We start from the raw sequence: 14,607 nt of genomic DNA on the forward strand, positions 1-14,607 counted from the left end.
CGCCAGAAACCGTGCCGCCTCGCCGCCTTTGCTGCCGCCTGTCACCAGCGCTGGCTGACCGCCACCGTTGCACTGCCTGCAGTCCCGCCCTGAACCCCCACTCTCATGTCCACCCCCTTTGCTCTTACCGCACCACACCTGCTCCACGACATGCAGTACTGTCTGCCCGCTCACACACTAAACGCTCGGTGAAATGTCAGTTGGCCTGTCCTGCCTGTTGTTCTACTGATTCATCCCTCCTTGCTCGAACAACAAAGTCTGTGCTGCAAGCTTGTTCTTGCTGAAACCAGACTGTAAGCCCACACAAGCAACAAGCAAGGCCGGCTGCCACTGGCCGCCAAAGGGCTTGTGGGCTGGCATAACGAAATCGTGGGTTTCATCGGCCCCAGCCGCAGCTTTCGCGGCAGCGTCCGCCTCTTCGTTGCCTGTCACTTCACTGTGGGCTTTCACCTTCAGGATGCGTGTGCGCACCCCATCATTTGCTCGCTCAACGAGTATCTGTGCCGTATTGAGCAGTAGCTCTTTGTGCAAGTGGCCCTCCAATGTGTGGGGTTTGTGCACTGCTCGATGTAGAAGGTGGATAGCAGCCTGGCTGTCGGTGAATATCACGCCTTCGTCGGTACGTGGTAGCCGTTGTGCCACCGTGCAGAAGATGGCGGCCAGCTCTGCCCTGGTAATGGTGTTGTCGGGACCGTCCCCGTTAGTGTTGATCTTGTAGGCCCCCAAGGTCGAGTGCCATACGGCGGCTCCCACGAGGGCTCCCTCTTCTGCCGCTTGCACACTACCGTCTGTGAAAAACGCAAGCCGCCACTCGTATCGTGGCCGGTGTTGTTGGCTGCCGTACAGTTGGGTGAGAGGCGCCCCCTCTCTTGCCAGATCTGGCACGCCGCCACTGGTACGCCGCTACACGGTACAAGCTGCTCGCTGCCCCGACGCCACCTGCTAGGCATGCCGCATGGCGAAGAGGGCAGTCATGTGATATGGGCAGGGCAGGCAGGAGCAGGAGCAGCGAAGCACAAGCAGCGGCGTCGGCGGCGCCCGCGTCAGGCGCCACTGGCAGGCGTCCAACGAAAGCATCACTGCAGGCCGAACAGCGCCAGCTGCAGGCTCAGCAGCGGGCGCCCCGAGGCTGCGTCCACAGCTTGTTCCCAAAACTGCGGCCGCCTCCTCTAGCCCTGGGCGAGGGTGAGAGCGTGCTGCTGCTGGCCCCTGGCTGCGGCCTTCTGATGCGTGTTCTGTGCATCGGGCTGGTGCTGCGGCGGCGCCTGCTGTGCCGCCTTAAGGCAAGCTTTCTGCCCGGGTGCGGCTGGCGCTGCTGCTTCAGCACTGCACGGTTTCTCTAACCGCGCCGTCTTCTGCTGCGAAGCACAGGCTAAGCAAGCCTGCGCCGCAGCCTGCCGACTGCTCCGCCGGCGGCGGCGGCTTCTGCAGACACACCCCGTAGCGTGTCCAATCTCGTGGCAACGAGAGCAGGTGGCCTTGTGAGCACAGCTGCTCTTCTGAGGAGCGGGTGTGGAAAGTCTGAGGTCGAAGTTGAAAAAGTCGGCCTGTGAAGAACCGAGCCTGGGCTTCGTTGAGTGCGAAGAAGCCAAGAGAAAAGGCGCTCAAGGGCGGCTTGGCCACGGTGAGGCCTGAGGCTGTCGCAAGACAGGAGCTGCAGCCCACTGGGGCGCTGAATAGGCTCTCGGAGAGCCTCTGGGGGCATCCACTGCGGAGCAGCACTGGCTGAACACCACGCGCCTTCGCCCGCCCCGTGCCGCCGCTTGCCCGCCGCCGCTTCCCCGTGCAGACCTCTCTGTCCAGGTTTCACGTACTGCGGCTCCGCTCAAAGCTATGGATGTCATCCAACAGCACCCAGAAGGTTGTGTACACATGTGGTGTACACATGTGGCGACCTTGGCCCCTCCTTGCATTGGAACCTGCCTTCCCGCCTCACCTGGACGAGAGTCCAGCCGGTGATCTTGCGAACGATTCAAGCGCTGATTTCGTATGGCACCAGCGTGCCCTCCCCTCCTTGTGCAGGTGCTGCTGGCCTCAGTGCCGCATCCGGCCGCCTCAGCGAGGTGTCCAACGCCGCCCCGAGCCTCAGCCTGTCGGCCCTGCACCCGCCTGCCGCTCCAGCCGAGGCCGCTGCTCCCCCGCCACCCCCAGCCGACGAGGACCCTTCAGCCGCGCCTGAGGTGGTGCGCGCCAGCGGCAGCACCCACCGCCTGCAGCTGCTGAGCGTGGATGACGGTGCCAGTGCTGCTGACTCGGATGCAGAGCCCGAAGCAGCCATGCCTGCTGTGACCGCGCTGCCGCTGCCAGCCGGGCCGCCGCCCACCTGCCACCCCGACAGCGCCAGCTCGCCGCGCATGAGCGTGCGCCAGATTCTGCTTGCTCGGGAGCGGGCTGCGCAGGAGGCGGCGCCCACCACCTCCCCAGCCTCCAGCCGCGGCCAGGCCGCAGCCCACAGCCGCGCCGGCTCGCCGCTGCTCTCCGCCAGGCGCCAGGCGGCCGTTTCCCGCGGCGCCGCAACTGGGAGTCGGCCGGGCACCTCCGCCAGTGCTGCCGCTAGCTATGCCGCACCCGCCCTCAGCGGGGACCACGGCGTTGCAAGCACTGGGGAGGGCCTGCTGAGGCCCACCGCCTCCTTCATAGCCGGGGTGGAGGCCACGCGTGCGCGCAGGGAGCGGCAGGCGCAGGCCTCCCTGCCATCCACCCACAAGCCCAAGGTGCGGTGCCTCTGCTGCAAGGTGGTCGGCTGGCCGAGCTGCGCATGCGGGCTGGCTGAGCCCCGGCCAGCTGCTGCGTGGCTGTGCTTGGCGGCCATCAGCGTCAGCCGCGCCCCGGCCGTGCCTGCTGGCCTCCCCGCCCCGCCCGCGTCCCCTGGCCTGCCCCACCTGCTTCGCCGTGCCTCCCTTTAAATTTGCTGCATGCGCCTGCCCGCCTGGTGTTCCACGCAGGCCACTGAGGTGCGCCCCTTCCAGCTGTCCTGCGACGAGCGGGCGCAGTACGAGAGCACGCACACCAGCCAGGCCGCCCTGCTCCCCAGCGAGGAGCGCGCAGCACAGCAGGCACGGCTGGGGCGGGAGGGGCGGGTGCTCGGGTTTCAGGGGCGCCGCCGCTGCCACCGCTGCTGTTGCCGCAATCGGCGCCGCAGCTGCAACGGGTGCCGCTGGGGGTGGCGGCACGCACGTGGGCGCCTAGATGCAGCCGCGTGCTCCAAGAGGGTTTCCTTGCTTCCCTGGCCACCGCCGCAGGCGGAGCACGAGCGCCAGAGGCTGGCCAAGCAGCTGGCCGAGGCGCAGGCGCGCTGCCGGCGCAGCCTGTCTGCCGCGCCGCCTCCCCGCGCGCGTCACGCCGCGCCCCAGCAGGCGCCGGTGGGTCATGGCAGCTGGACCTTGCCGCTGCACCCGCTTCCAATCTGCCTGTCTTGCCAGGGCAGCTGCATGTCACTCCACAGTGACAACGCCTCCACTGCTGCACCTCACCCTGCGGATGACCCTTCCTGTGACCCTGCCGCCCGTATGTGCCTCCCCGTCTCCCGCAGGCCCCTCCCACCTTCCACACATTCAAGCTGCGCTCTGTGGAGCGACACGAGGCCTACGTCGCCGCTTTTGCCGCCAAGGTGGCTGAGGAGCAAGGCCACCACGGCTCGCCCAGGTGCTGCGCCAGCGCCAGCATCAGCAGCGGTGGAAGCGGCAGCCTCCCGCTTCCAGGCTGGCAGCCGTCAGTCTGCTTTTTCTCCGCTGCTCAGCCTGCTGCCGCTTCTCAGCCTGCTGCCCTGGTCCTGCCCGCTGCACTCCTCCCGCAGCCACGGCTCCCGCTCGCCCTCCCGCATCGGCGCCCTGCACGGCGGCGCCACCCCGCCTGTGCTCTCCACTGGGGAGCGTGCTGCGCGCTACCAGGAGCGCAGCGTGGCGCGGGAGGAGAAGGAGAGGGCGGAGGCGGCGGCCAGCGAGGCGGAGCGCGTGGCTCGCATGGTGAGGAGAGGCAGGTGGAAGAAACAGGCGGCATGCGCAGTCGCTTGCGCATCGCTGGCCCTCTCAGATCTCAGATCAGCCTGAGGCTGCTCCCCGCGCCTGCTACAACGCCCTGGCTGCTGCCCTGCAGACCGCTGAGCAGCGGGAGGAGGAGGAGGAGCGCCGGGCGCACCGCTTCAAGGCCCGCCCGGCTCCCAACTTCAAGTCCCTGCCCGTCTTCACGCCTGTCAAGAGCAAGGTGGGGTGTGGTGTGAGGGGGGCAGGAACGGTGGCGGAGAAGGGAGCGGCTGTCTGAGGCATGGCCATGGTTGTGCAGGAGTGTGATGGTGGAAGCGACAGGCCTGCCGTGCACTGTCGCATCACGGTGTCTGCTCTCCCCGGATCCTGGCCTGCAGTCCCTGCCGCCCACCGTGCCCAGGGAGCTCAATTTCAGCCCGCGCTTTGGGCAAGGAGAGTCGGCCGCCGCCAGCAGGAGGTGAGCGGGCACCGGGCAGCCAGCTGCAGGCGTGCAGGGGTGATGGCACCTCCTTCCACGCCGTCGATTGGTTCACTCCCTGAATCGCTGACTTGTGCCTGCAGCGTGAGCCGGCTGAGGAATGAGGGCAGTGCGGGGGCAGTCTGACCGCATCAGGAGCTGCGCGCGTGTGCACGGCTGCTCAAATGCAGCCCAGCCATGTATTATCAATGTGCCAATGCAGTTTTCATGCTTGCTATCATGTCTTGGTGTGTACCTTGTGATGCTTTGAAGACTGATGGGCGAGAAAGGGCTTGTTGGTGGATAGCTGCGCCGCGCCGCACATCGCACTGCCGCCGCCAAGTCCCGCCGTCCCGCCCTCCCACAGGAAACTCCCTCATTCCGCCGCCTTCATCTTTCAACAATCGTCAAACTCTATATATGTGCAATTGAAAGCCCGCAGCCGTCCGCAGGGAGCCCTTGCACGCGCGATGGCGGCTGAAACCGAGTTACCGGCGCTTCTGCGGGCCGCGCAGGTCCTTATCGCAGCGCCCAGCACATAAGGATGTCGGCTGTGCCAACCGACGCACTTCCGGCACTCCCTCAGAGTCGCGCCATGCGGGCCCCATGCCTCTGTTGACTGCTGCTTCCGCCTGCCCCCGTCCCCCTGCAGCGCGACCTGGGCAAGCGGCTGGCCCAGCTGTCCCGCGCCATCCAGCAGGTGGCCGCCGGCGCCAAGGAGCCCGCGGCGACCGACGCCTCCCCACCCGCCGCCGACGGCGCGCCTGGGGACCAAGCAGCCTCCGAGGCCGCGGCGCAGCAGGATGCAGCCCTCCAGAGGGCGCTGCAGGAGGCGGCGGAGCGCATTCGCGACTTCCAGCGCCGCGCAGAGCACCAGGCGCAAGAGGCGCAGCTCGAGGCGGCGGTGGCGCCGCTTCGCGACCAACACGCCGCGGAGCAAGCTCGCCTTACGCAGCAGCTTGCCGGCGCCGAGGCGGAGCGCAGCGCCCTGGCGCAGCGTGTGGCGGCGCTGGAGGCTGCGCAGCGGGCCGCGGCAGACCAGGGGGCGGCCTGGCAGCAGCGCGCCGTGGCGGCAGAGGGCGCGCTTGAGGCTGCGGCGCAGCAGCACGAGGCGGCAGCGGGCGAGCTTCGAGGCGAGCTGGCGGCGGCGCAGGAGCGGAGCCGGGGGCTGGAGGCTGAGCTGGCGGCAGCACAGGAAGCTGGCACCACACAGGCGGACAGCCTGGTGCAGGCGCTAGGGGAGCAGCGGGCGGCGGCCGAGCGTGCCGCCGCAGAGCTTGCGCAGGCGGCGGCGGCATGGCAGGAAGAAAGAGCGGCGCTGGGCGCGGCCCACGACCAGGAGAAGGCAGCCTTGGAGGGCGAGATGGCTGCACTGCGTGTGGAGTGTTCCGAGGAGCGGCAGGCGGCGGCGGTGGCAGCAGCGAGGGCCGTCGCCGGCGAGCTTCGTGCCGCCGACCTTCAGCTGGAGGTGCAGCGGCTGGCGGCTGAGCTTACGGCTGCGCGGCAGGAGCAGCAGGGGCTGGAGGCCGCGGTGCAAGCTGCCAAGGAGCAAGGGGCAGATCTGAGCGCGCGGCTGCGTGCGGCAGAGGAGGCGGCGGCGGGCGCGCAGCGGCACGCAGAGGCGGTACAGGCTGACCTGGCGGCGGCCGCCAGGCAGCTGCGGGAGCGGGGGGCGCAGCTGGCAGAGGCGGAGGAGCAGCGCAGGTGAGCGGGATTGAGCGTGCTGCTCACGGCTGAACACATGGCACACTTGAAGGCAGGCTGCAGGCGCACCCCTGCCTGCTCCTCCTGCTGCATCTGTTGACCGCCGCCCTGCACACCGCTCCTGCCACTGCTGCAGGCAGTCGGTCGAGCGGCTGGAGCGGGAGCTTGCTGAGGCCAGGGCCGACCATGCCGCCACCCGCAGCACGCTCTACACCACCAAGCAGGCGGCGGCGGAGCAGCAGCGGCAGCGTGCGGCGGCCGAGGCGCGGCAGCAGCAGCTGGGCGAGGAGCTGGCCTCCCAGAAGCTGCAGGCGGGGGTGCTGAGCCGCCAGCTGGACGAGCAGCAGGCGGCGGCGGTGGCAGCAGCCAAAGCGGCCGCGGCGCAGCAGGGCGCGGCTGCGGCGGCCGCGGCGGAGCTGCGAGGGCAGCTGTCAGAGGCGCGGAGGGCGGCGGAGGCTGCTCTGCAGGAGGTGGCAGCTGCGCGGCTGGGGTGTGAGGCCGAGGTGCAGCTGTTGCACAAACAGCAGGCAGAGGCGTTGGCGGCGGCAGCAGCAGATGCCGCGCAGCGGCTGGGCCGGCAGCAGAACGCGGCTGCAGCTGCGCTGGCAGCTCGCGAGGCGCAGCTGCAGCAGCAGCTGGCTGCGGCCGCCGCGGAGCGGCAGCAGGAGGGGCAGCAGCTGCGTCAGGCGGCGGCGACGGCGGCGATGGAGGCACAGGCGCGCTGGGGTGCGCTGTGCTGCCAGCTGGCCTCCAAGCTGACGCAGCTCGCAGACAACCTGAGCTTGGGTGGGCCTCAGGTGCAGCTGAGGCTGGAAGATGCGGTGCTGGAGCCCTTGACAGCCGGCAGCCATGACCTGAGGCAGGAAGAGGCTGCTGACAGCACCAGCCCGCCCCAGGGTACCACTAGCACCACCATCAGCACCATCAGCAGCAGCGGTGGGTCAGACGAGGCGGCGCCGCCGCCGCCGCCGCCTGCAGCAATGGCAGAGGTGCATGCGGCGCTGCTGCGGCTGTACGGCGCAGCACTGGACCTGCGCTGTCGCCACGCCGCCGCCCAGGCGCATCTGGCCGGGGTGCAGGAGGCGGCTGACGGCCTGCGGAGGCAGGCGGCGGCCGAGGCCCAGGGCTGGCAGCAGCGGCTGGAGCGGGAGCTTCGGCAGCAGGAGGTGGCCTGGGACCTGCGCTGCTCGGAGCGGGCGGCGGCGGTGGAGCAGGAGTGGCGAGCCAGGCTGGCAGCCAGCGAGGATCGGCTTCAGGGTGAACTCGCGGGGCTGACCAGCACCCTGGATGCAGCACAGGCCAACCGGCAGGGCCTTGAGGAGCAGTGCGCTGCGCTGGCGGCAGAGCTCCTCGCCGCACAGGCTGCGGCTGCGGTGGGGCTGGAGGCCGCCGCGGCGCGCGCCGCGGCCGCGGCTGCCGCCGCGGCGGAGGAGGCCGCCGAGGCGGCCGCGCGTGCGGCGGAGCGGCAGGCCGCCGCCGAGGCAGCGCTGCGACAGGAGATGCGGGGCGCGTTGAGTCGGCTCGGCGAGCAGCACGCCGCAACGCTGGCGGCCGCGGCGGAGCAGCACCGGCGGCAGCTGGAAGAGGGTCGCCTCCTGGCGGAGCAGGCTGCTCGGGTGCACCAGGCGGAGCTGCGGCGGGTGGAGGAGGCCTGGCAGCTGAGGTGGGCGGGCGAGGCGGCCCGCCTGCAGCGCCTGCACGGCGACGAGCTGGCGGCGGCGGCCATCAGGCACCGGCAGGCTACCGGGGAGCAGGAGCAGCGGCACGGCGTGGAGGTGGGGCGTCTGCGGGACGCCATCGCGTCTCTGGAGAGGAGCGAGCGCCAGCTGCTGAAGGCCAGGGCCGTGCTGGAGGGGCGGGTGGCGGAGCTGGAGGCGGCGGCCGCCGCCACCGCCGCTGCGGCGGGGGCCGAGGCCGAGGCCGCGCGCATGGCGGCGACCGCCGCCGCGGCCGCCACGGTCTCCGCGCTGCAGCAGCAGGTGAGGGGGCCACGCATTAGTCCCGTACAGCAGTCGTCATTGTGTGGCAGAGCGGGCAGGGCGCGGTGGGAATGGCAGCGCTGCTGCAAGTTTTCCTTTGCCTGCTGGCAGTGGCGTGATAGCCTGTTGGGGCTGCTGTGCCTGCTGTGCCCGCTGTGCCCGGCAGGTCAAGGAGTTGCTGGACGAGAAGGGCGGCCTGCTGGACCAGGTGGCGGTGCTGCAAGACCGGCTGGGCAGGTGCGCGCCATGCGGCGGTTGGGTGGCCACACTGCGTGGCCTCGGCAAGCGGCACCGGCGCTCATCAGCCAGACGCCCAACTACCACCTCCCCTCGACCATCACACTCGGCCATCAGCACCACACCCATCTACCTACCGCCCCACCTCACCCATCATTCTGCATGATGCCCTGCAGGGAGCCGCGGCCGGCCGACCTGGCTGCCATCGCAGAGCTGGAGGCGCAGGCGGCGTCCCTGCGGCAGCAGCTGGGCTCCCTCGAGCAGCGCCACCAGCGGCTGCGTCAGGAGCTGCTGCTGCGGGAGGATGTGTACAACAAGACGTTTGCTGCTGGTGGTGCGGCGGCCAAGATGAGCGTGGGTGGGGCTGCAGCCGCGAGTGGGGGCCTGGTGGACTGGATGCTCAGGGCGGCCCCAGGGCCCCATGGCAGCGGCGCGGCAGGAGGCGGCACGCACCTGCCCGCGCTCGGCGGCAGGCGCAGCAGCGGCGGCAGGGGGCCGCGGCCGTGACGTGGTCGGGTGATGGAGTTTTGTATTGACTTTGAACCGGATGCTTGTGGCTTGGTCATAACGATTTCCACGTTGTGGGGGCAGGCCTTCGCCTTCCTGTCGCTGTGTGGCGGCGGCACAGGTGGCGGTGATTCAGCTTTTGAAGAAGCTTCATGCTTGCGACCCCGCCGTAACGGAAATAGAACTACGGCCTTCTGGCTGATCGTGGTGTGCGGGAAGGGAGGCCTGGGGCCAACAATGCAGCGCGTGCATGGAGTTGGGCCGTCAGTGGCGGCTGCGGTGCTCTCGCATCGCAGGCCATCAACGGCCGCTCGTGTGGGACCAAGGAGGTCAGCGGCACGCCAACGAGCGGCTGTAGACGATACACTCATCGCGGCGCCTCCCGAGGGCGAAGAGAGCCCCCCGTGGGATGATGAGCAGCATTTGAACCTCGCGCCGGCGAGGGGAGCGGAGCAGCAGCAGCCCGCGCCGGTTAGGGTGGGTCTGCCGCCGCTCCCGCCTGCCGCCGCCGCCGCCGCTGGCAGACTCTCCTTCCGGCCAGGTCGAAGCTGTTTGCTTACCCACCAGCCCGCCCCGCGCTCGTCTCACAGGTGGAGGACCTAGCACCTGAGCACTGGCGCAAGCATCTAGACACGCTAAAGCCTGGCGAGCAGGCGGCCGTCCGCAGGTGCGATAACTCTGCCAGGCGGCGGCGGCAGAGTGGGAGGAGAGCACCGCCGGCAGCACCCATCTCCTGCCGCTGTCCCGAAGTGCACGCCTCCCTGGTTGGCTGTCCGCGTGCGCCGCCAAGCCCTGTGCGAGTGGCGCGGCTACAGCTTAGCCGTCGCCTGGCGCCTGCTCCGCTGCCGCAGGTATGTCGGCGTCGTAGCGCGCATCAACGGCCTGCGGCAGGTAATGGCGCGCCTGAGCGACGAGCAGCTGGCAGCCAAGACGGGCGAGCTGCGGCAGCGGCTGCAAGACTGGGAGCGCAGCTTGGACGGCGGCGGCGACGGCGGCGGCGGCGGTGGCAGCGCCCTGCGCTGGCCCTTGAGCAGGCGGCAGCGGAGGCAGCCGCCACTGCTGGGCGGCATGCCGGAGGATGTGGTGGTGGAGGGGTTTGCGGTGGTGCGGGAGGCGGCGCACCGGGTGCTGGGCATGCGGCACTATGATGTGCAGCTGGTGAGCGGGATCAGGGAGCTGCATGGCAGTCGCCGTTGTGGCCGAGTGTGGGTGTGTGGGGCCGCCACGCCTGCATGGGATGGGGCAGTGTGGGCAGCGACGCGCACGGCAAGGCAGGCCGGCTGCTTGGCCCCGCAGCGGCTGCCGCGCCCGCCCGCCCGCCTGCCCGCTCCTGCCGGCGAGGACGCTCCGCTCCCGCCGACGCTGCGTGCTCTGCTGAGTGCTGATGTTTTACCTACCCCACGCCCACCCGCGTCGCCTCCCGGCCCCGCCCCCTTGCCTTTCCAGATCGGCGGGCTGGCGCTGCACGAGGGGCAGGTGGCTGAGATGAAGACGGGAGAGGGGAAGACGCTGGTGGCCACGCTGCCCGCATACATCAACGCGCTCACGGGTGGGGTGGGGAGCGCGGTGGCTGGGTGGGGTGGAGAGAGTGGTGGCTGGTTAAGGCGGCCGACTGGCGGGCCGCCAGGCCACCACCCGGTGCCTTGCCACCACGCTGAGCGGACCGTTGGGAGGAGGGCCGTGTGGCGGGCTGCAGGGTGCGTGGGTGTGGCAGCGGGCTACTGGAAGGCTTGGAGGGCTGGTGCAGTGTGATGGCGCATGAAGCGCGTGCTGCCGCCCCCGCGTTGCCGGTGTGTGTGCCTGCAGGGCGCGGCGTGCATGTTGTTACGGTGAACGCCTACCTGGCGCGTCGGGATGCAGACTGGTGGGCTGCCCGCGCGTGCCGCTGCCCCCTCTCTTGCCGCTGCCACCGCGCGGGCCGCCGGCTGCTCCTGCTGTGGTTGGGGTCGCCTGCCGGTCTCCGTACCTGCAACACCTCTCGCCTGCCGTGCGCCTGCCGGTGGCTCGGGGGCAAAGGTTGCCTGCTCCTGCCGCGTCTCGGGCTGCAGGATAGGCAAGGTGTTTTCCTTCCTGGGACTGACGGTGGGGGTGGTGACAGAGACGAGCACCACCGCAGAAAAGGCGCAGCACCTGCAGCGGGACATCACGTACATCACAGGTGGGCATCTGTACTGCTTGTACTGTTTGTACTGCCAGCATGTACTGCCTGGTTGGCCCGGCAGCCGGCTGTCGAGCCCGAGGCGAGCCGCGCCGCACGGGATGCCCGCGCGGCAGCCTGCGCCGGCCTCAGCCAGCTGTGTGCCAGCCACCGCGGCTGTCGCTCCGGTGACGGTGCCCGCCACGCCTCACCTCCCTGTGTCTAGTACCACCCCTGGTGCAGCCCGGGACCTTGCCTTCACCTACCTTTATGACAATACCGCCACCTCTCCCGGCTGGATAGTAAGCTCCCTCCCTTCAGCACGCAGCCGTTCCGCAGCGCAGCGTCGCCCGCCTGCCTCCTGCACCAGCAGCGCAGCCCGCCTCGCCTGCCTGCCTGCCCCACCAACCCCCTCCCTTGCCCCCTCGCCCGCTGCGCCCCTCCCTTTCTCGCAGGCCATCCGCCGCCCACTGCACTACGCTATCGTGGATGAGGTGGACTCCATTCTCATCGGTGCGCGCCCCACAGCGCCTGCTCCTGTGTGGACACATACCGTGCTCGTGTGTGTATGCACATTGTAGCTACACTTCCCGCAACATCCTTCCCAACCCCTCCCTCCCCTGCCCGCCTCCTCAATCGAACTGCAGACGAGGCGGCCAACCCTTTCATCATCTCCGCGCCCGACCCAGACGCCTCCTCGCAGGCCGCCAAGTTTTGGGGAGCCACCGAGGCGCGCCTGCCGCCGCCGCCTGTTTGTGTTCTTTCTGCTTTGGTGTCGCCCGCCTGCCCCGGCAGCGCGCTGTGCGCCTGCCTTCTGGGCCCTGCTCCCGCTCCCCAGCGGCAGGGCTGGCTGGGATGCCTGACCTGTGCGGCCCGAGGCTGCGCAGGCCCCAACAGGCCACGCGCCTCCACCCCTCCCACTGCCTGCCTCCCTCAGCCTGCCGCCCCGTCCTGGTGTCGAGTGCAGGTGATGGAGAAGCTGTGGCAGGTGGAGGTGCCTGAGGGCTCAGACGGCTGGGGGGAGGCGGAGTGGGCATCTCTGGAGGCGCGAGGAGACGTCGCTGTGCATACAAAGTATCATCAGGCATCGCTGACGCACCGGGGCATGCTGGCGGCCGTGCGGCTGCTGGGTGGGTTGGGCAGGCCGGAGAGGGCGCGCGGGCCGGCAGCTGGCGGTGGCGCTGCTGGGTGGCTTGGGCAGGCCGGAGAGGGCGCGCGGGCCGGCAGCTGGCGGCGGCGCTGCTGGGATGGGGGACCCCCGGAAGCGGGCCGTGCATGGGACTGGGGTGGGTGTGCAGGGTAGCTGTGCAGGTAGCTGACCCGCTGCTGCTGCCTCGGTACCCTCCCTGCCCACCTGCCTGCCTGCTGTCCCGCCTGCAGTGGAGCGGGGCCTGGTGCGGCTGGCCACTGCGGGTGATGGCCGGCTGGCGGTGGTACTGCAGAGCCCCGCCAAGAACTCCGCCGGCGACGTGCAGCTGGCCATCACGACGGTACCGCTCCCCGCCGACGGCGGCGACGGCGGCCGCGGCCGCGGCCGCGGCAGCGGCAGCATCAACGGCGGCATGAGTGGCACCGAGGAGGTGTGGGTGGCTGGCGGCAGCGAGGCGGTGGTGCTCGCTGAGCTGGCCAAGCGAGGGCTGGCCCCGCTGCCGGCTCCACCCGACGACGCCCAGCTGCGCGCCGCAGTACCCGCAGCGCTGTGGAACGGGGAGGCGGTGAGCGGGCTGCTTCGGCGCGCGTGCGCTGCGGGTGCAACGGGGCGTGGGGCGTGTGCTGTGCGAGGCATCCATCCTGCCAACCAAGTGTGGTGCGCCCGAATCGCGCTGGGGTGCCCGCTGAGCTCCCCCCCGCCGCCAGCCTGCCCCGTGCAGTCCTGGGGCGTCTTCCTGACCCTGGCTGCCAAGGCCAGGTGGTGTTACACCAAAGATGTTCACTACCTTGTGCGCAACAATAAGGTGGGCCCCCTTGGCACACGCGCGCCGCGCTGGCTTGCCTGCGCTTGGGGGCGGCCATTCCGGCTTCAGCCACCAAGAGGACGTGGAGTGCGGTGGTGTGGGCAGGCCAGGGAAGACAGCAGGCGCAGGGAGACCACAGGGATAGCGCGGCGCAGCAGGCGAAAACCGGTTAATACCGACCGTCCTCCGTGAAGCATGCCCTACGCTGACAGCCCCACCCTGCCTGCCTGCCTCGCCTGCCCGCCTGCCTGCCCGCCGCGGCTGCCCGGCGGCTGCAGGTGGTGCTGGTGGATGTGCCCACGGGGCGGGAGCGGGCGAAGAGCGTGTGGCAGGAGGGCCTGCATCAGGTGCAGTACAGTACAGTGCAGTACAGTGTGGTACCGCTGGGCCGGCTGCGGGTGGCGCGCCCGCCGGGTGGAGCGCCGCAGCGCACGCAGCGTGTGCGGCCGCCACTGGTGGCAGCGCCGGCAGCGGCAGCGGGGGGCTGCGCTTGGGTGGCCGGGCGGGCGCCGCACATGAGAGCTGCCCGACATGTACCGCACACATGTACCGCAGGCTGTGGAGGCCAAGGAGGGCCTGCCCGTGACTGCCGAGCAGCGCACCTCCTCCTCCATCTCCTACCAGGCCCTGTTTGCCTACTATGCCAAGCTGGCGGGAATGACGGTGGGCTGGGGGTGGGGAGCGGCGGTGCGGCAGCTCTGGCGGGGTTTGGTGCCTGCGCTCCATAGTGCACAGCGACAGCTCCCTGGGGGTTTTGCACAACCTGTTGCACCAGGCAATTGTGTCACTTGTGCCGCACGCATGGTACCGCAGGGTACCGCCGTCACCGAGATGATGGAGCTGAACGAGTCGTACCGCCTGAATGTGGTGCGCGTACCGCCGCACCGCCCCAGCGCCCGCATCGACCGCCCCATGCGCTGCTTCTACTTTGAGAAGGTGGGCTGGGCGGAGCACCTGCAGCAGCCAAGCGTGCAGCCTGGCCGGCAGAGGCTGTGTTTGGCAGCGGGGTGGGCAGTGGCGTGGTGGTGCTGGTGTGGCTGGGCCCTGGCGGGTGCAGAAAGGGAGCTCTCACGCCTGCCTGCCACCCTGCCTTCCCAGACGGGGGCATTCCCTCATCAGCCCACACGCCTGCAGCCTGCAGCCTGCCCTCATCCCTCCTCAGAGCCGGCTGCCTTCTGCTTGTCCCTGCTGGCGCAGGGGCGGGACTCTGCGGTGTGGGGCCTTCTCAGGGATGCCCGCGAGCGGGGGCAGCCCGTGCTGATCGGCACCGGCAGCGTGGAAGAAAGCGAGCGGCTGCTGAAGGTGCTGGCGCCCCACCTCAGGTGCGTGCCAGGCGGTGGGGCAGGCATGCGGCCGGCTGCCTGGAGCCTGCTGCCTGGGGCCTGCGGCCTGGAGCCGGCCTGGAGCCTGCCTGCAGCCTCAGCGGCCTGGGGCGGACTGGAGCCTCAGCTGCCTGGAGCCTGCCTTGCTTTGTTTGGATTCTTTGGGAGCAGGCGGGTGGCGGTCCCCCCTTGTCGGCCTTGCCCCGACTGAGGCGCTGGGGACCAGCTTTGGTGCCTGGCACACACCCTCACGGCGGCCGCCGCCGCCTGCTCCCCTGTGCCGCAGCGGCGCGTTCCGTGGCGCTCGCATCGACCTGCTCAACGCG

The 14,607-nt window shown here is 70.1% G+C and overlaps 1 protein-coding gene across 1 annotated transcript; it reads left to right on the forward strand.

Moving 5' to 3' along the window:
• Nucleotides 1–9,941: 9,941 nt before the first annotated feature.
• Nucleotides 9,942–14,255, forward strand: CHLNCDRAFT_7118 (hypothetical protein; the record flags this gene model as incomplete). Its single annotated transcript, XM_005843360.1, has 13 exons — nucleotides 9,942–10,025; nucleotides 10,314–10,416; nucleotides 10,674–10,731; nucleotides 10,916–11,025; nucleotides 11,248–11,306; nucleotides 11,460–11,517; nucleotides 11,892–11,998; nucleotides 12,390–12,586; nucleotides 12,845–12,959; nucleotides 13,238–13,306; nucleotides 13,515–13,622; nucleotides 13,773–13,895; nucleotides 14,157–14,255. Coding segments are annotated over 13 exons (1,290 nt in total), but the record flags the coding sequence as incomplete, so codon positions are not given.
• Between the last annotated feature and the right edge of the window lie 352 nt (nucleotides 14,256–14,607).

Source organism: Chlorella variabilis (assembly GCF_000147415.1).
Source record: "Chlorella variabilis unplaced genomic scaffold CHLNCscaffold_31, whole genome shotgun sequence".
Classification (NCBI taxonomy): Eukaryota; Viridiplantae; Chlorophyta; class Trebouxiophyceae; order Chlorellales; family Chlorellaceae; genus Chlorella; species Chlorella variabilis.